The sequence below is a fragment of the Salmo trutta genome, unplaced genomic scaffold, assembly GCF_901001165.1.
Source record: "Salmo trutta unplaced genomic scaffold, fSalTru1.1, whole genome shotgun sequence".
NCBI classification, from domain to species: Eukaryota; Metazoa; Chordata; class Actinopteri; order Salmoniformes; family Salmonidae; genus Salmo; species Salmo trutta.
The window spans coordinates 12541-31935 of record NW_021822288.1 but is presented as its reverse complement, the minus strand read 5'-3'; the positions used below and the strand labels follow the sequence as shown (position 1 = coordinate 31935).

The window sequence follows — 19395 nt, the reverse complement described above, 5'->3', positions numbered from 1 at the left end:
AGAAGTAGCAGTGTTTTCTGTGGTAATCCATGTTTCCGTCAGCGGCCAAGAACTCGAGGGACTGGAGGGTAGCATAGGCTAGATGAACTATGCCTTGTTGGCCGCAGACCGACAGTTCCAGAGAGGCTGCCGGAGACCTGGAACTCAACGTGGGTCGTGCGCGCTGGGACCACCAGGTTAGAGTGGCAGCGGCCATGCGTGTGAAGCGTTGTTTGGCCTGTGCAGAGAGGAGAGAACAGGGATAGACAGACACATAGTTGACGGGCTACAGGAGAGGCTACGCTAATGCAAAGGAGATTGGAATGAAAAATTAACTAAACAACTGGGGAAACGAGAGGAGGCAGGGCCTCCCTCACTAACCATTCACTGAAACACTCAAATATAACTATTCCAACTTCCACTTTAGAAATTATAATTGATGTAAACTACAGTGGTTCAAGTTTCCAGGAATAGGCTCAAACTTAGTTTATTCAGCTAGATAACTTGGTACAATTATTCTTCTGTGAAACCCACCGAGTGCACCGTATCCTATGACGCCGTAGCTAACTAGCATCCAATAACACACGGTTAGCACCAATACTTGGTTACAACAAACTACCAATGGATCATTCGTGTCCGTGTCTAGTTCCTTTCATAACGCAGAAGTATTAAACGTTGGCTAGCTACACAAAGTCAGTCCTGCTAGCTACACAAGTGGACTACACAACTCGAAAGTTCAGAAAGTTAAGCTTACGTTGCAAAAATCGTATTGACTAAAAATGATACAGTACTGCTAGCTGGTAGAGTTGGCTAGCTAGCAGTGGCTGCAACCAGTGGCTGCAACCTGAGGATCAAGAAGCTCGGAATCGTCTGTGGCCGATGATTGAGAGAGCAAGGAAGGAAGGGAAAAGTGCATACTTTGCCGGAGCTAAGGCTTTTGGTAATGGAAGGGAAATTCACGCTGACGCCTAGTTTGTTGACTGCTGGATTTATCAAGTGAGTTGTGCAGTACTGAGTTTATTTGCATCTGATAAAACTTTATATTTCTTGAGGAAAGAGCATTGTTTGTGTGAGCCAAACTTATTTTATATCTAAAAAAAATGTATGGCAGGGAAATTCGCACTGACACTTAAAGCTAGCTTAATGGCTATTCGTTTTTACCAATCTATGGTAAAATGTTATTTGCAATTGTATAAAAATATGTATATATATAATTTAGGTCAACCACTTGCGTGGTGCAAAGGACTGTTTTTATTTGCAACTAGTAAGAACTTTTCTTTTTGTGAGACCCTGATTCGTGTGAACGTATACAAGTTTAATATTCTTCATATAGTCACTGATAGTAAATGTCCATTTCTGTTTTTTCTATTAATGCCAGGGGAATCCGTAATATTTTGAAAAGGAAATATTTATTTTTTTGTATTGTAAGGGTAAGAGTGCCGACTTTTATTTCATTCAAGAAACTCATGCCTGTTCCACAGATACTGCGTTTTGGGAGTGTCAATGGGGGAATGATATTTGGTTTTCATTTGGTACTAATCGGTCAGCAGGTGTTGCTATTTTAAAAGGCAACTTTAAGGGTCATATATTGAGTCATGAAGCAGATAATACAGGGAGATGGATTATACTATTGGTAGATGTCAACCATGTTCAATTCATTGTTGTAAATACTTATGCTTCCAATAACAAGTCAAGTAACTGTATTTTATTTAGAGACATTGAGAGGAAAATGAGTAAAATTATGTCTAAATTCCCATTGGCCAAAGTAATATGGGGTGGAGATTTTAATACATGATAATCTAGATAGATGACCTCCTAAGGATAGCAATTCTGTTTGTGAGATAAGGAATATATGTCTAAGGTTAGGTGTTCTAGATATTTGGAGACATAAGAACCCAGATAAGATTATGTTTACATGGAGTACTAAAGATTTATCTATACAATCCCGTATTGATTTCTGGCTGATATCTGAAGATATGGCTGACAAGGTTGAAACAGTCTCGATTGAACCATCGATTTTAACAGACCACAAAGGGATCTCAATAAAGATAAATATGCATGGTTTGTCAACAAAAAAAGTTAGCAAAGGTTACTGGAAAATGAACAAGACTTTACTAGAGAAGGAAGTAGCTGGAATTAATGATAAATACTGGAATTGTGCCTGTGTTATGAATACGTTTGGAAGTTACTGGGAGCTAATGAAATTTGATTAAGGCTTTTGGCTATTTCAATGGGGAAAGAAATTGCTCGTGCCAAGAGAGAAAGAATATGACATCATAAAGGGAATAATGGATTATACTAAAAAAAGTTAACTAACTAATCAGGAATTACTGGAGCTATCATCATTGCAAATACAGTTAGACTGTATCTACGAGGAAAAGGCCCGGGGAACGTTTATAAGGTCAAGACGAAAATGGATGGAAAAGGGAGAGAAAAATACAAAATATTTCTTTAATTTAGAAAAAAAGGCAGGCGAAAAGACTTCCATATGTAAATGAATGATTAATAATGCTCCCAATGAAAATCCAAAACAAATCTCTCAGCATGTTGCCCAGTTTTATCAGAATCTGTATACATCAGCCCAGCCAACTTCCAATATGGATCTTTTCTTAGACAATGTAGCAAACATTGCTAAGAAGATAGATAATGATTTCAGGGATTTTTGTGATGATGCGTTATCTGAAATTGAGATAAAAGACTGTATTAAAAGCCTTAAGGACAATAGGTCCCCTGGAAATGATGGTTTATAAGCAAGTTTTATAAAGAATTCAATGATAAATTGATTCCTTTCATTCTTGCTATGTTTCAAGAATCAATAGAAAAAGGGGAGTTACCGGCTTCCTTAAAGCAAGGTGTAATTACTTTGATTCCCAAACCTAATAAGGATACTCTTTATACAGACAACTGGCGACCCATTAGCCTGTTGAATAATGATGGGAAATGATTTGCCCTTGGATTTGCTAAGAGGTTGAAACGAGGCTTGCATCATATAATTGATGAACAATCTGGTTTTATGCATGCTCGACACATTAGTAATAACATCAGGTTGATCTTAGATATGATTGACTATAATGACCTCATCCTTGATGATAGTTTTCTTATGTTTGTTGATTTTTATAAAGCTTTTGACACTGTAGAAAATGAGTTTATGTTCAAAGCAATATGTTTTTTGGGGTTTGGTGACTATTTTTTGAAAGCAGTCCAAACTTTATATAGTGGTTGTACAAGCTCTGTAAAATTAGCTCGCGGGAGATCCCAAAGATTTGATATTGGCCGTGGCATTAGGCCCAATTAGTCCATTTGTATTTTTATTGGTTACTCAAATTATGGCCTTTCATATCAAAAAAGGGAATTTATGGTGTTTCAGCACTTGGCAAGGAATTTAAACTATGTCAACTGGCTGATGATACCACCATATTTTTAAGAGACAGGAATGAGGTTTCTAAAGCAGTTTCCTGTATTGAAGACTTTTCCTTAGTTTCGGGTTTGAAAATTAATATCAATAAGTTAGTCTTATTTCCACTCAAGGATTGTGTTTTACAGGAAGTATATGGTATCCCAATTAAAGATAAGGTTACTTATCTTGAAATTGTTATATCCAAGGATGAAAAACAAAGGAGTGAATTGAACTTTAACTCCATTATTGAGAAAACAAAGAAGAAATTGAACCTCTGGTTGATGAGAGATATTTCGTTATACGGTTGGGTTTTATTTTCCAAAGCTGAAGGGTTATCCATATTGGTTTATGTCTCGTTATCACTTGGCTTACCCCCTAAAATTATAGAGGACTTAGATAAGATTCTTTATCATTTTATTTGGAGGAACAAGCCTCACTATCTACGAAAATATATTCTCACTAATACCCAAGAACAAGGTCTTGAGGTTTTAGATTTCAATACTCCAAATAATACTTTTAAAATAAATGTTAAAAAAAATTGGATTCTGAAGTATGTTAAGAACCAGAACAGTATTTGGAATGTTTTCCCTAAGTATTTATTTGACTCTGTTGGTGGTTTCGAATTTTGCTTCGATGTAATTTTGATATTGATAAAATCCCAGTAAAGTTGGCCAAATTCCATAAGCAGACAATTCTAGATTGGATGTTAGCGTATAAACACAAATACTTTTTATGGAACAAAGATATATGATTTAAAAATAAGTATTTTTTATAACTGGTTTGAGAATACAATTATTTTAGTTGGTCAGTTACTGAATAAGGATGGATATCTACTCTCATATGGGGAATTTCTTGATAAGTTTAAAATTCCAATTACCCCAAAAGAATATGTAATTGTTTTTGATGCGATTCCAAGGGGCGGGTTGTCTCCTTTAAATTCCTCTGTGGTTGATGTAACAGATTTACATGAAAATATATTCATTGGCATTGGTATTGGTAGAGCATGGTGTTTGCAACACCAGGGTTGTTGGTTCGATTCCCACGGGGGGCCAGCACAGAAAAAATAAATAAAAAATGTATGAAATGAAATGTATGCATTCACTACTGTAATTCGCTCTAGATAAGATGACTAAAATGTAAATGTAAAATAAATGTAGTAATAAACAGATTAGGAATATTGTTTATGATACTACAATTCCCTCAGCAAGATTCTTTTGGTCAGATAATTATGGTGATATACAATGGGGGAAAGCATGGAAAATTGCTAACAAATATTGTATCAGTAACAAAGTAAAGGAAGTTTCATTTGAAATGTTACATAGAATTTATCCTGTGAAACATGTTTTGGAAAGATTCAAGCTGTCACGACCGTCGTATGAATAATTAGACCAAGGCGCAGCGTGATTAGAGTTCCACATTTTAATAATAGTGAAACTTCAAAAAACAACAAATCAATAACGATCTTCAAACACGTAGCGCACATAGGCACTCACACAAAACAATATCCCACATCGCAGGTGGGACAAAAAGGACACACTAAGTATGATCCCCAATAAGAGGTAACGATTATCAGCTGCCTCCAATTGGGAACCATATACACACACCAACATAGAAATATAATACCTAGAAACCCCCCTAGTCACGCCCTGACCTAAAACACCATAGAGAACCCCGAGGGCTCTCTATGGTCAGGGCGTGACACAAGCTGAATATTGAATATAACTGTGATTTCTGTGGAATGGAAAAGGAGACCATTTTTGCATTTGTTTTTTACCTGTATTTATAGCAGAATGTTTTGGATTGACATACAGAATTTTGTTACAAAATAAATTGGGCCGGTTGTACTATTTAATGGTTTTGATATAATGATTTATTTCAGAAATTCTGACGGATAAAGATGTAGCATATTTAATTCAACTGCTAATAATACTAGGTACATTTCATATTCACAAATGCCAATGGCCTAATTCAAAACCTAACTTTTTTCACTTTATAAATGAGTTTAAACAATATGGCATCACTAACTGTAATGAAAAACAAAAAGGCAATTAAAACTTGTAGTCTTAATGAATATGATTTGTTTGTTTAGGATTCCTGGCAATGTAAATAGTTTGTTAGTACGCTTGTTTGCATGTGACTATTCCTCTTTTGTTTGATGATATTTGTTAATAAAGAAAAGTAAAAAAGAGTGCCCTGTATAAGTTGAAATCATATTGAACAACTACCAGAGAGAACCTTCTCTACATAGGAATTGCATACCATATTTTTTCCCATACATCAAAATAATACTTTATTGTCAATCAGCAATTACTTACTTAGATAAGGCCTCAACAAGGCCCCAGTTAATGGTTGAAAATAACTTATGTCAGTGCCAATGAGTTACACAGAGTGTTAAAATATTAAGATCACCTGCTCTTTCCGTGACATATGCTGACCAGGTGAATCCAGGTTAACGCTATAATCCCTTATGGATGTCACTAGTTAAATCCACTTAAATAAGTATAGATAAAGAGGAGGAGAAAGGTTTAAAAAAATATTGTAAGGCTTGAGACAATTGAGACATGGATTGTGTATGTGTGCCATTTAAAGGGTGAATGGGCAAGACAAAATATTTACATGCCTTTCAACGGGGCATGGTTGTATGTGCCAGGGGTACCAGTTTGTGTCAAGAACTGCAATGCTGCTGGGTTTTTTACGCTCAACAGTTTCCCGTGTGTATGAAGAATGGTTCACCACTCAAAAGACAATTTGACACAACTGTGGGAAGCATTGGAGTCAACATGGGCCAGCATCCCTGTGAATGTGTTGTACACTCAGTACATTAATAGTATTGGTACCGTGTTCTTGCCGTAACCTGTAAAGCTGGAGCAGCCTGCGAGGCAGGGGGAGGTGTAGGATATGTCATTGTCTGAACACACAGGGTCCCACTCCCCAGCCAAGCAGGAGCAGTCTCTGTTACACTCTGACAACAGGCTGCCATCGTACACCAGGGGACCTGGGGGACAGAGAAAATGGCTGGTAATAATGATGTTTAAATAATTGTGTCTGAACTATCATTGACATAGGCACAGTGACAAAACAGCCAGGAATCCTGGCTCAGTAACAACCATACTGTATATTCCCACAAGAGGGAGCCCAGGAAGAGGCCCATGTGTGTTTTGGTCTAACTCTCCCTCATATTCCACTGATCAAAACTTTTGTTTTTATCAACCCACACACCCCCCAACCAACCAACCAACCAATCAGATGTCATATTTACCCGTTGTAGGACACGGTCAGACCAGCCACCTTAACGTTGTCACACTTAGCGCCAGACTGCAGAAGGAGGAGGTGGTAGGCCATGAAGGAGGTGACGAAAGACAGCTGGGCTCCAGACACAACGCCAAGCTTATACCTCTTCATCAGTAGACCTCCCAGGAATATCCCCACCGCACCCACAGGCAGGTTCACCTCACCTGGAAAAGTTATACTCACACGTCTTTAGTGCTGCCAGTGTGCTGGAGTTTCATTTCCACTCATGTTCAACAAACCTACAGGGGATGGGAGAAAACAAAAAAAATAGAATTTAATGCCATTCAACATCAATACTGACAGGATGGAACATTTCAGTTGGAGCATGTCCATGTTTCTATGGCTTCGTTAAGACAGGCAGCCCAATTCAGTAGTTTTTTGAGTAATTGGTATTTTGACCAATCAGATATGCTCTGAAAAAGAGCTGATGCGAAAATATGTAATGTGATTGGTCAAAAGATCAATTAGTGGAAAAAATATCATAATTGGGCTGCCTGTCTAAACGCATCCCTTGTCTCTCTGTCTCTGACCCAAACCTCAGTCCTTGCATCGATTACAGAGGGCTGAAAAGGATTACGATCAAGAATCGTTACCCCCTACCCGATGTCCGCCACCTTGGAGTTGGCCCTAGGAGCCCAATTCTTCACCAAACTGGACCTCCGCAACGCTTAAAATCTGGTGAGAATCAGGGAGGGAGATGAGTGGAAAACTGCCTTTAACACCCCTAGTGGTCACTGAGTATTTAGTCATGACCTTCGGAATATCGAACTCACCGGCATTTTTTCAAGCATTGATCAATGACACTCTTAGGGATATGTTGAATGGGTTCGTCTTTGTTTACCTCGACGACATCCTGATCTTCTTTTAGTGTGTGTTTGTCCGTGTGTATGTACATGCGTGGATGCGTGTGCAGACAGAGTGCATGTGTAGCTGAGGTGGCCTGCAAAAGTAAAAAGAACGGACACAAGTTTACGTCTGCAAAGTTCTGGCGCTTTCTTTATTCTGAAGAATGTTTTTTTCCTCTTGTTCAATTGTCTATTTTCTTGTTAGTACTTTGAAAATATTCACATCAAACAAGTGCACATTTTAAATTACACAACATAAATGCACTTTACCTAAAGCACAACTCAAAAATGTTCCACAAATAACCCTGTCTTAGTGTATGGTTTCACATGAAAACCACAATGTATTTCACATTCATACAATAGAAACACCTATATATGAAAACATAACTGAATGTTTTTCTATATACCGCTACCTCTATAGAAAACTGACAACAATACATTCAGCTTTAAGATAGTGGCACCTCCAGAAAATCGTCTCTCTCTCACTGTATGCACTAAAAGTCACAATTTTACACAAAAAAACAATAACATGTAAAACCAACTCAGAAATCCCTAACAAATGGATTCTTTATTCTTTAAAAAATCTCCTAGACAAAATCCAGTACAAGTAAGCTACTCAGTAAACATAGTCTCTGTGACTCGTAAATCGTTTTTTACCTCAGCTAGCATCAAGCTAACATATACTCTCACTCAATGTAAATCACGTTCTTCTCTCACTCAGTTCGACACAAAGCCAAAACAAAACCTTTCCTAACGTGATAATACCTTGACAGAGTTGTTAAATAGCATGTTATTACATATTGTGTATATATTTGAACGTTTGGAAGTTCTGTTACATACCTGTAATAGTAAAAAGAACAGACCCAGTTTAGCTCAGTAAAGTTCTGATCCTTATTCAGCAGAATGGTGAGCGCTTGGCCAGAACTTGCTGTTTCTCCTGCTACAACAGTGCAACAGCGCCATCTATTGGCCTGATGGACTGCTAACGCTAAAGTATTTAGAAAATGCAATTTAGATTAATTAAGACAAATACATAAACAAATCGGGAGGGAAATGAATAATAAAAGAGTGTCCGTTTTTAGTGACTTTGTTTTCAACCCATTACACAAGCACAATCGTACATGTGCATTTTAAAGCATTATTAAGAACCTTGAGTGTGGAACTGCAGGGCGTTTGTTGGCCTGCTTGTCAGGGACACACAGTTCCTGTTGGCTGGTCAGCTTCGCTCTGTCCTCTGCTGAATCACCCATCCTATCCAGTCCGATACGCAAAAACCACATCAATTTCACATGTGAACACGGGAAGTGTTCCAAAAACATGTTTTCATGTATTCTTCACATAAAATGTAAGTTGAAATCATGTGGTTTTTCTGTCAGGGCAGGAATATAAGATGCATTTTCATGTTATGTTTGATGTTGCATGATCTTGAAAATGCAATGTTCTTTGAGGTTCTTCCATTTGCTTTTCCATGTATTTCCATGTATTTTCCATTTTACATTCCCTCAGTCCTTTTCACTTTCCTTGGCAAAATCAAATCAAATCAAATGTATTTATTTAGTCCTTCTTACATCAGCTGATATCTCAAAGTGCTGCACAGAAACCCAGCCTAAAACCCCAAACAGCATCGGTAGCCCTGCCCCCTGGTAAACAGCGTATGATCGCTGGATGATTCGTTTTAAGTCTAATACTACAGGTAATGGAGAATGGAGTCGCCAATGACTAGGGTTTTCAATTTGTCAGAGCTAATGCTGGGAGCCTTCGGCGTCTCAGACCCCGTAACGGGAGGAGTAGAGACCTGAGAAAGCTCAGACCCCGTAACGGGAGGAGTAGAGACCAGAGAAGGCTCGGCCTCAGACTCCGACTCGCTGCTTAATGGGGAGAACTGGTTGAAAGTTTCTGTCGGCTTTAATCGCTGCCAAAAGTGATTCTAACGTGTATTGTGAATACTTATGTAAATTAGATATTTCTGTATTTCATTTTCAATACATTTGAGAAAAAACCTTTTCACTTTGTCATTATGGGGTATTGTCTGTAGCTGGGTGAGATGATAAAAAAACTATAATTTAATCCATTTGGAATTCAGGCAGTAAGAAAACAAAATGCGGAATAAGTTAAGGGGTATGAACACTTTCTGAAGGCACTGTATATCTGCAAGAAAGTGATAAATGAGCAACTCTTTGAAAGGGGGTCATATAAACATTGCCTTATTTAAATAAAAAAAAATTGCTATCATGCTATAATCGGCATAGTTTCTCAGGCCAAATCTTCATTCTGTAAAATAAAGTAAAATACACGCTACAGGGAATGCAAAAAAAAATGGCTTCTGCAAAGCACATATACATTGTCCAATCAACATCCACACATTGATTTCATTCTTCGGGTCTTCATTCAAACACAAACACTCTTGGAATAACATGCTCTTTCAGTGTCTTGTTGCAGGTTGTGCAATGTTCAAAAGCGTGTGAGAGATTAGCATGAATGTGTGTGTATGTCTGAGGGGTCAAGTTTGGATGGTCGTACATATGCAAATAGACTAGATTGTATATTTCAGGACCATGGACAGCAGCGATATCGGCATAGTGATATCTGTCATCCAGCACCACATGACAGTAAACAGCGGCCATCTCATGTGAAGTTGGCACTGGGGAAATCCCATGTAATGAGAAACGAGCCCTAGGAGGCAAAAAGACTGAAGGAGAAGATTCCCACAGGAACTCTATGCTAAACTGTTCTGCCACATTCATTTCAAATGTTACATCTTTCGAATTGTAAATAATAGGGAATACATCTGCAAAAAATTGAAACTGACTATTCAAACTACACTGTACAGCTTTAGTGTGACTGTGCATCAAAGGTACATCTGTAAACAATTCCGTTCTCAGATGTCTGTTTAATGTGAGAAACAAAATGAAAAACAACTGTTAGACCATTACAATGCGGACTGTCATGCATTTTTAGTATTACCAACAAGACAACGAAGTGATACGTGCCATGGACACTTATAACGGATACTTTCCCAACACCAAAAGTTCCCACGCTGAGCGATATTGTTTACTACACTATTATGCATACAATCCAAGTCATACGTTTATTGTCATTCATACTCTTATTTGTAACCGAATATCTTTGCAAAAGTGTTCATTGTGTCAATTCAGAGCTCGGAAATATTGGAATAATGTGCTTAAGGGGACTGACACTTAAGGCGCACAACAGGATAACACAACTACCACATTTTCAATTGACAATCATTTTTTTAAATGGATGTGGTCAATAGATTTGTATAGGCACATATAAACAATGTATTTAACTTGTAAACCAAGGTTGGATTGGTAGGTCTAAGCAACATGCACCTGGATAATCACGTCATGAATCGGGACGGGCTCCTACGTCCTCATATACACATTATGACATAATAAAGAGCTTAATCTTTCACGAAATAAAGACATAGAAGCATACCCAATTATACAGGTTCTACACATTCCATTTCTCCATGGCAATAGAATGTAAACATTCTATTTTGCGCAAAACATCGCCTGCAACTCAATTCTAAGTGCAGCATATTGGACGACTCCACAGTCATTGATCATTCGCGACTTTAAGTCATTCTTGTTATCTCTAGAGCATCCCGTATATCTATAGTGCTGTATTTCTTCCCCATCTTACCATGGATAGGGTTTGGTGCATTCCGGAGTTCACTTATGGTCCCACAAAGGTAATCTTAGGAGAAATTAATTTTAGCATAGTGTAAATGCCTGTGCATAATGTGCATAACAAAGCATCATTATTTTCATTATCTTCAAAGGAATTCTGTAGAAGCAGCCTTTATTTTCAGACTCTGCAGGCCTGCTGGGAGGAAACATATTACAACAAACAGGTAAGATTCATCCCACAAAAACATAAACAGAAAGAGAGTTGTCTTTCAAGACAGTTTAGAGAAGTTGGTCATAAGAGTTCTTAATATCACTTGCAAATTGTCAGGCATGAGTAGTTGTGAAATGTTGCGAGAGGCCCTTCTGAAAGCACATGATATGGTATTTCGTGGCATGGTCTCACACCTTACCTCATCTTGCAGAAGAAGCTCATGGTCCATTATCTGCTGCTCCAGAGTCAAGGCCAGGTCCCGCCCCATGTCACCACGGAGCACATGAGCAACTGGCTGGTGTCTCAGGGCAAAAAATCCCTTAGGGAGAGGTGAGCACCACGTCAGCACTCACCTTCACTGCCATTCCCTGCCACCAGCAGCACTAAAGGAGGTGTGGGTAAAATAAACAACAGAAAAATCACAAGCCAGGAAAGTTGAATTGCTCTGTGTTTTATTTGAAGGGTGTGGAAGGAAACCCTGGAGGAGGGAAACGACCTCGCTCGGCTGGTAAGAGAATGAGAGTTAGAGACATACTACAAGTTAGTGAGCTCTTTACTAGCCTTTCAACAACGAGTTAGCACAGCAGGATAGATCTGTTGTGAAACTACACTAATGGGACTTCCTGTTTCATACTGCAGGCCTGGGCAGTAAACACTTGCCTAAAAATGATGGACATAGAGCACGAGGCTTTCTGCAAGCTCCGCCGCTCCATGCACTCCACCTCGCCAGCTGACATGTGAGTTCCATGTACTGCCCTGCATATGACTTGATCCATTTATCTACACATCTGGAACTACGCAGAAACAGACTAAGACAGTGTTCTCTGTGAGCACATTGCACATCGTTTAGCTTTGTCTTCTCCTTTTTGTTGATTTCAGCGATCCTAAAGCCCACAGCATCGTGGAGAGAGCTGTGAGGAGCATTCTGGGCGAGCAGTCCAATGAGGCCCGTAGCAACCCAGCCCATCTCAGGTGGTGGTGGAGGTGGTGCCCAGGCTCCTCCTGGCCCTGTGGCTTCAGCCAGAGGAAGGCCATTCAGAGCACCCAATCCTAATAAGCGGGATGGCCGTGGGCATGGTGGCGGCCGTAGTGCAGAAGCTCTCCTACATGTTAAAGGACCCTTCACATCACATCCCTTTCTCCCGGGCTGCTGCTTTTGACTCTGTGCGGTCGATCCTCGGGAGAATCAGTCAGTCCTTCTCCACGGATGACCTGCAGAGCCCTTTTTATATGAGCTCTGTCTGTGCCTTTGTGGCGGACGAGGTGCAGAGCTGCTTCCAGCCCCCTGCAGCCACCCTACCAGTCCCCCCTGTCCTCCTGGTGGCCGTCTCCACCACACGACCAGCTGACATCCAAGCAGGTGAGTAGCAATGATAGAGAGCACTCTGACAGATGCCTGTTTTGATGACATCTTGGTGCCTTGTAGTAGTAGAGCTCATCAGGATTGTTATTGTCACCCATAACACAGACCTGGCATCTTCCCACCTGGAGGTTGTGGACATCACCCCAAAAACAGAGGCAGACCCGGCTTGTTCCCACCTGGAGGTTGTGAATATCACCGTTAACACAGAGGCAGACCCGGGTTCTTCCCAACTAGATATTGTGGACATCACCCCCAAAACAGAGGCAGACCCGGCATCTTCCCACCTGGAGGTTCAAGACATCACCCAAAAAACAGAGGCAGACCCGGGTTCGTCCCACCTGGAGGATGTGAACATCAGCCGTAACACAGAGGCAGACCCGGGTTCGTCCCACCTGGAGGATGTGAACATCAGCCGTAACACAGAGGCAGACCCCGATTCATGACGTGATTATCCAGGTGCATGTTGCTTAGACCTACCAATCCAACCTTGGTTTACAAGTTAAATACATTGTTTATATGTGCCTATACAAATCTATTGACCACATCCATTTAAAAAAATGATTGTCAATTGAAAATGTGGTAGTTGTGTTATCCTGTTGTGCGCCTTGAGTGTCAGTCCCCTTAAGCACATTATTCCAATATTTCCGAGCTCTGAATTGACACAATGAACACTTTTGCAAAGATATTCGGTTACAAATAAGAGTATGAATGACAATAAACGTATGACTTGGATTGTATGCATAATAGTGTAGTAAACAATATCGCTCAGCGTGGGAACTTTTGGTGTTGGGAAAGTATCCGTTATAAGTGTCCATGGCACGTATCACTTCGTTGTCTTGTTGGTAATACTAAAAATGCATGACAGTCCGCATTGTAATGGTCTAACAGTTGTTTTTCATTTTGTTTCTCACATTAAACAGACATCTGAGAACGGAATTGTTTACAGATGTACCTTTGATGCACAGTCACACTAAAGCTGTACAGTGTAGTTTGAATAGTCAGTTTCAATTTTTTGCAGATGTATTCCCTATTATTTACAATTCGAAAGATGTAACATTTGAAATGAATGTGGCAGAACAGTTTAGCATAGAGTTCCTGTGGGAATCTTCTCCTTCAGTCTTTTTGCCTCCTAGGCCTCGTTTCTCATTACATGGGATTTCCCCAGTGCCAACTTCACATGAGATGGCCGCTGTTTACTGTCATGTGGTGCTGGATGACAGATATCACTATGCCGATATCGCTGCTGTCCATGGTCCTGAAATATACAATCTAGTCTATTTGCATATGTACGACCATCCAAACTTGACCCCTCAGACATACACACACATTCATGCTAATCTCTCACACGCTTTTGAACATTGCACAACCTGCAACAAGACACTGAAAGAGCATGTTATTCCAAGAGTGTTTGTGTTTGAATGAAGACCCGAAGAATGAAATCAATGTGTGGATGTTGATTGGACAATGTATATGTGCTTTGCAGAAGCCATTTTTTTTTGCATTCCCTGTAGCGTGTATTTTACTTTATTTTACAGAATGAAGATTTGGCCTGAGAAACTATGCCGATTATAGCATGATAGCAATTTTTTTTTTTAAATAAGGCAATGTTTATATGACCCCCTTTCAAAGAGTTGCTCATTTATCACTTTCTTGCAGATATACAGTGCCTTCAGAAAGTGTTCATACCCCTTAACTTATTCCGCATTTTGTTTTCTTACTGCCTGAATTCCAAATGGATTAAATTATAGTTTTTTTATCATCTCACCCAGCTACAGACAATACCCCATAATGACAAAGTGAAAAGGTTTTTTCTCAAATGTATTGAAAATGAAATACAGAAATATCTAATTTACATAAGTATTCACAATACACGTTAGAATCACTTTTGGCAGCGATTAAAGCCGACAGAAACTTTCAACCAGTTCTCCCCATTAAGCAGCGAGTCGGAGTCTGAGGCCGAGCCTTCTCTGGTCTCTACTCCTCCCGTTACGGGGTCTGAGCTTTCTCAGGTCTCTACTCCTCCCGTTACGGGGTCTGAGACGCCGAAGGCTCCCAGCATTAGCTCTGACAAATTGAAAACCCTAGTCATTGGCGACTCCATTCTCCATTACCTGTAGTATTAGACTTAAAACGAATCATCCAGCGATCATACGCTGTTTACCAGGGGGCAGGGCTACCGATGCTGTTTGGAGTTTTAGGCTGGGTTTCTGTGCAGCACTTTGAGATATCAGCTGATGTAAGAAGGACTAAATAAATACATTTGATTTGATTTGATTTTGCCAAGGAAAGTGAAAAGGACTGAGGGAATGTAAAATGGAAAATACATGGAAATACATGGAAAAGCAAATGGAAGAACCTCAAAGAACATTGCATTTTCAAGATCATGCAACATCAAACATAACATGAAAATGCATCTTATATTCCTGCCCTGACAGAAAAACCACATGATTTCAACTTACATTTTATGTGAAGAATACATGAAAACATGTTTTTGGAACACTTCCCGTGTTCACATGTGAAATTGATGTGGTTTTTGCGTATCTGACTGGATAGGATGGGTGATTCAGCAGAGGACAGAGCGAAGCTGACCAGCCAACAGGAACTGTGTGTCCCTGACAAGCAGGCCAACAAACGCCCTGCAGTTCCACACTCAAGGTTCTTAATAATGCTTTAAAATGCACATGTACGATTGTGCTTGTGTAATGGGTTGAAAACAAAGTCACTAAAAACGGACACTCTTTTATTATTCATTTCCCTCCCAATTTGTTTATGTATTTGTCTTAATTAATCTAAATTGCATTTTCTAAATACTTTAGCGTTAGCAGTCCATCAGGCCAATAGATGGCGCTGTTGCACTGTTGTAGCAGGAGAAACAGCAAGTTCTGGCCAAGCGCTCACCATTCTGCTGAATAAGGATCAGAACTTTACTGAGCTAAACTGGGTCTGTTCTTTTTACTATTACAGGTATGTAACAGAACTTCCAAACGTTCAAATATATACACAATATGTAATAACATGCTATTTAACAACTCTGTCAAGGTATTATCACGTTAGGAAAGGTTTTGTTTTGGCTTTGTGTCGAACTGAGTGAGAGAAGAACGTGATTTACATTGAGTGAGAGTATATGTTAGCTTGATGCTAGCTGAGGTAAAAAACGATTTACGAGTCACAGAGACTATGTTTACTGAGTAGCTTACTTGTACTGGATTTTGTCTAGGAGATTTTTTTATAAAGAATCCATTTGTTAGGGATTTCTGAGTTGGTTTTACATGTTATTGTTTTTTTGTGTAAAATTGTGACTTTTAGTGCATACAGTGAGAGAGAGACGATTTTCTGGAGGTGCCACTATCTTAAAGCTGAATGTATTGTTGTCAGTTTTCTATAGAGGTAGCGGTATATAGAAAAACATTCAGTTATGTTTTCATATATAGGTGTTTCTATTGTATGAATGTGAAATACATTGTGGTTTTCATGTGAAACCATACACTAAGACAGGGTTATTTGTGGAACATTTTTGAGTTGTGCTTTAGGTAAAGTGCATTTATGTTGTGTAATTTAAAATGTGCACTTGTTTGATGTGAATATTTTCAAAGTACTAACAAGAAAATAGACAATTGAACAAGAGGAAAAAAACATTCTTCAGAATAAAGAAAGCGCCAGAACTTTGCAGACGTAAACTTGTGTCCGTTCTTTTTACTTTTGCAGGCCACCTCAGCTACACATGCACTCTGTCTGCACACGCATCCACGCATGCACATACACACGGACAAACACACACTAATGTTCTGTCTCTTGTGTTTGTCAGCAGTTCATCGTGGCCCCGTCGTTCGCCTCCTTCACCAAAGCTCTGTCAGGGACCTACATGAAGTGTGCCATCACTCAGAGAGACACTTTGACCTGTCCAGCTCTCTCATCGGCCTCATAGACTGCAGCTTTGAGATGGGTATCAACAATAACATTGAGTTGCTTGAGAATTCATGTAGTAAAAACTAGATACAGACGACAGTATGATCCGTTTTTCTTGTGGTTCAGAGTCTGCTCTCAATACTGTCCAGTTTTCTAGTTGTTCCTATTAACTGATTGATTGGCGTTTGTCCATGACTCTACTGTCAAAGCCCTAACATTGTTTTATGTGCTGCTATGTTGTTGCAGCCTAGTATCCAAACTGATATGTCATTTTTAGTCAAAATAAAAAATGCGCCTGGGTGCAGTTTCTTGTCCTCCTCGTTCCGCTGTGAAAGGACCGCACCAGCTCCGGTGTCCGAGGCGTCCACCTCTACCACAAAGGGACGAGTAGGATCAGGATGAACGAGGATGGGTCCGGAGTTGAAACGTCTCTTGAGCTCTATGAATGCCCTGTCAGCCTTGAGATTCCCGCAAAAACCTGCTTGAGTGAGGTGGGACAGGGCCGAATGTGTTCCGGAAGGGTTTTTGGAGAAGATCAGGATGTCGTCGAGGTAAACAAAGACGAACCCATTCAACATATCCCTAAGAGTGTCATTGATCAATGCTTGAAAAAATGCCGGTGAGTTCGATATTCCGAAGGTCATGACTAAATACTCAGTGACCACTAGGGGTGTTAAAGGCAGTTTTCCACTCATCTCCCTCCCTGATTCTCACCAGATTTTAAGCGTTGCGGAGGTCCAGTTTGGTGAAGAATTGGGCTCCTAGGGCCAACTCCAAGGTGGCGGACATCGGGTAGGGGGTAACGATTCTTGATCGTAATCCTTTTCAGCCCTCTGTAATCGATGCAAGGACTGAGGTTTGGGTCAGAGACAGAGAGACAAGGGATGCGTTTAGACAGGCAGCCCAATTATGATATTTTTTCCACTAATTGATCTTTTGACCAATCACATTACATATTTTCGCATCAGCTCTTTTTCAGAGCATATCTGATTGGTCAAAATACCAATTACTCAAAAAACTACTGAATTGGGCTGCCTGTCTTAACGAAGCCATAGAAACATGGACATGCTCCAACTGAAATGTTCCATCCTGTCAGTATTGATGTTGAATGGCATTAAATTCTATTTTTTTTGTTTTCTCCCATCCCCTGTAGGTTTGTTGAACATGAGTGGAAATGAAACTCCAGCACACTGGCAGCACTAAAGACGTGTGAGTATAACTTTTCCAGGTGAGGTGAACCTGCCTGTGGGTGCGGTGGGGATATTCCTGGGAGGTCTACTGATGAAGAGGTATAAGCTTGGCGTTGTGTCTGGAGCCCAGCTGTCTTTCGTCACCTCCTTCATGGCCTCCTTCTGCAGTCTGGCGCTAAGTGTGACAACGTTAAGGTGGCTGGTCTGACCGTGTCCTACAACGGGTAAATATGACATCTGATTGGTTGGTTGGTTGGTTGGGGGGTGTGTGGGTTGATAAAAACAAAAGTTTTGATCAGTGGAATATGAGGGAGAGTTAGACCAAAACACACATGGGCCTCTTCCTGGGCTCCCTCTTGTGGGAATATACAGTATGGTTGTTACTGAGCCAGGATTCCTGGCTGTTTTGTCACTGTGCCTATGTCAATGATAGTTCAGACACAATTATTTAAACATCATTATTACCAGCCATTTTCTCTGTCCCCCAGGTCCCCTGGTGTACGAATACAGCCTGTTGTCAGAGTGTAACAGAGACTGCTCCTGCTTGGCTGGGGAGTGGGACCCTGTGTGTTCAGACAATGGCATCACCTACACCTCCCCCTGCCTCGCAGGCTGCTCCAGCTTTACAGGTTACGGCAAGAACACGGTACCAATACTATTAATGTACTGAGTGTACAACACATTCACAGGGATGCTGGCCCATGTTGACACCAATGCTTCCCACAGTTGTGTCAAATTGTCTTTTGAGTGGTGAACCATTCTTCATACACACGGGAAACTGTTGAGCGTAAAAAACCCAGCAGCATTGCAGTTCTTGACACAAACTGGTACCCCTGGCACATACAACCATGCCCCGTTGAAAGGCATGTAAATATTTTGTCTTGCCCATTCACCCTTTAAATGGCACACATACACAATCCATGTCTCAATTGTCTCAAGCCTTACAATATTTTTTTAAACCTTTCTCCTCCTCTTTATCTATACTTATTTAAGTGGATTTAACTAGTGACATCCATAAGGGATTATAGCGTTAACCTGGATTCACCTGGTCAGCATATGTCATGGAAAGAGCAGGTGATCTTAATATTTTAACACTCAGTGTAACTCATTGGCACTGACATAAGTTATTTTCAACCATTAACTGGGGCCTTGTTGAGGCCTTATCTAAGTAAGTAATTGCTGATTGACAATAAAGTATTATTTTGATGTATGGGAAAAAATATGGTATGCAATTCCTTTGTAGAGAAGGTTCTCTCTGGTAGTTGTTCAATATGATTTCAACTTATACAGGGCACTCTTTTTTACTTTTCTTTATTAACAAATATCATCAAACAAAAGAAGAATAGTCACATGCAAACAAGCGTACTAACAAACTATTTACATTGCCAGGAATCCTAAACAAACAAATCATATTCATTAAGACTACAAGTTTTAATTGCCTTTTTGTTTTTCATTATAGTTAGTGATGCCATATTGTTTAAACTCATTTATAAAGTGAAAAAAGTTAGGTTTTGAATTAGGCCATTGGCATTTGTGAATATGAAATGTACCTAGTATTATTAG

At 39.9% G+C, this 19395-nt stretch overlaps 1 protein-coding gene and 3 long non-coding RNA genes across 10 annotated transcripts; 2 read left to right on the top strand and 2 right to left on the bottom strand.

Annotated features, from left to right (window-relative positions):
• Positions 1-6280: 6280 nt before the first annotated feature.
• Positions 6281-8765, bottom strand: LOC115181545 (uncharacterized). 3 transcript variants are annotated; one of them, XR_003873468.1, is made up of 4 exons: positions 8662-8765; positions 7441-8500; positions 6636-7342; positions 6281-6371 (listed from the first exon to the last, which is right to left on the bottom strand). It is a non-coding gene; the product is annotated as an uncharacterized LOC115181545 (long non-coding RNA). The 3 variants fall into 3 exon arrangements; XR_003873469.1 differs by lacking the exon at positions 8662-8765 and having other exon boundaries at positions 7509-7548; XR_003873467.1 differs by lacking the exon at positions 8662-8765 and having other exon boundaries at positions 6636-7501.
• A 1617-nt stretch (positions 8766-10382) lies between these two features.
• LOC115181548 (uncharacterized) lies at positions 10383-11664 on the bottom strand. The gene is made up of 2 exons (XR_003873475.1): positions 11573-11664; positions 10383-11355 (listed from the first exon to the last, which is right to left on the bottom strand). It is a non-coding gene; the product is annotated as an uncharacterized LOC115181548 (long non-coding RNA).
• A 758-nt stretch (positions 11665-12422) lies between these two features.
• LOC115181547 (uncharacterized) lies at positions 12423-13672 on the top strand. Its single transcript, XM_029743448.1, has 2 exons — positions 12423-12733; positions 12842-13672. The coding sequence occupies exons 1-2, from the start codon at positions 12436-12438 to the stop codon at positions 13177-13179; spliced, it is 636 nt and encodes a 211-aa protein (XP_029599308.1). The 5' UTR covers positions 12423-12435; the 3' UTR covers positions 13180-13672.
• Positions 13673-14934: 1262 nt separating this feature from the next.
• LOC115181546 (uncharacterized) lies at positions 14935-19169 on the top strand. Of its 5 annotated transcripts, none has more exons than XR_003873474.1 (4): positions 14935-15700; positions 16542-16679; positions 16948-17261; positions 17360-19169. It is a non-coding gene; the product is annotated as an uncharacterized LOC115181546 (long non-coding RNA). The 5 variants fall into 5 exon arrangements; XR_003873471.1 differs by having other exon boundaries at positions 16948-18056; positions 18321-19169; XR_003873472.1 differs by having other exon boundaries at positions 14935-15391; positions 15553-15700; positions 16948-19164.
• The last annotated feature ends 226 nt before the right edge of the window (positions 19170-19395 follow it).

Coding starts and splice junctions, on each gene's coding strand:
- LOC115181547 (XM_029743448.1), top strand. CDS start 12,436: ATGGCCGTGGGCATGGTGGCGGCCGTAGTGCAGAAGCTCTCCTACATG. Junction 12,734..12,841: donor ACCAGCTGACATCCAAGCAG/GTGAGTAGCAAT, acceptor CCCATAACACAG/ACCTGGCATCTTCCCACCTG.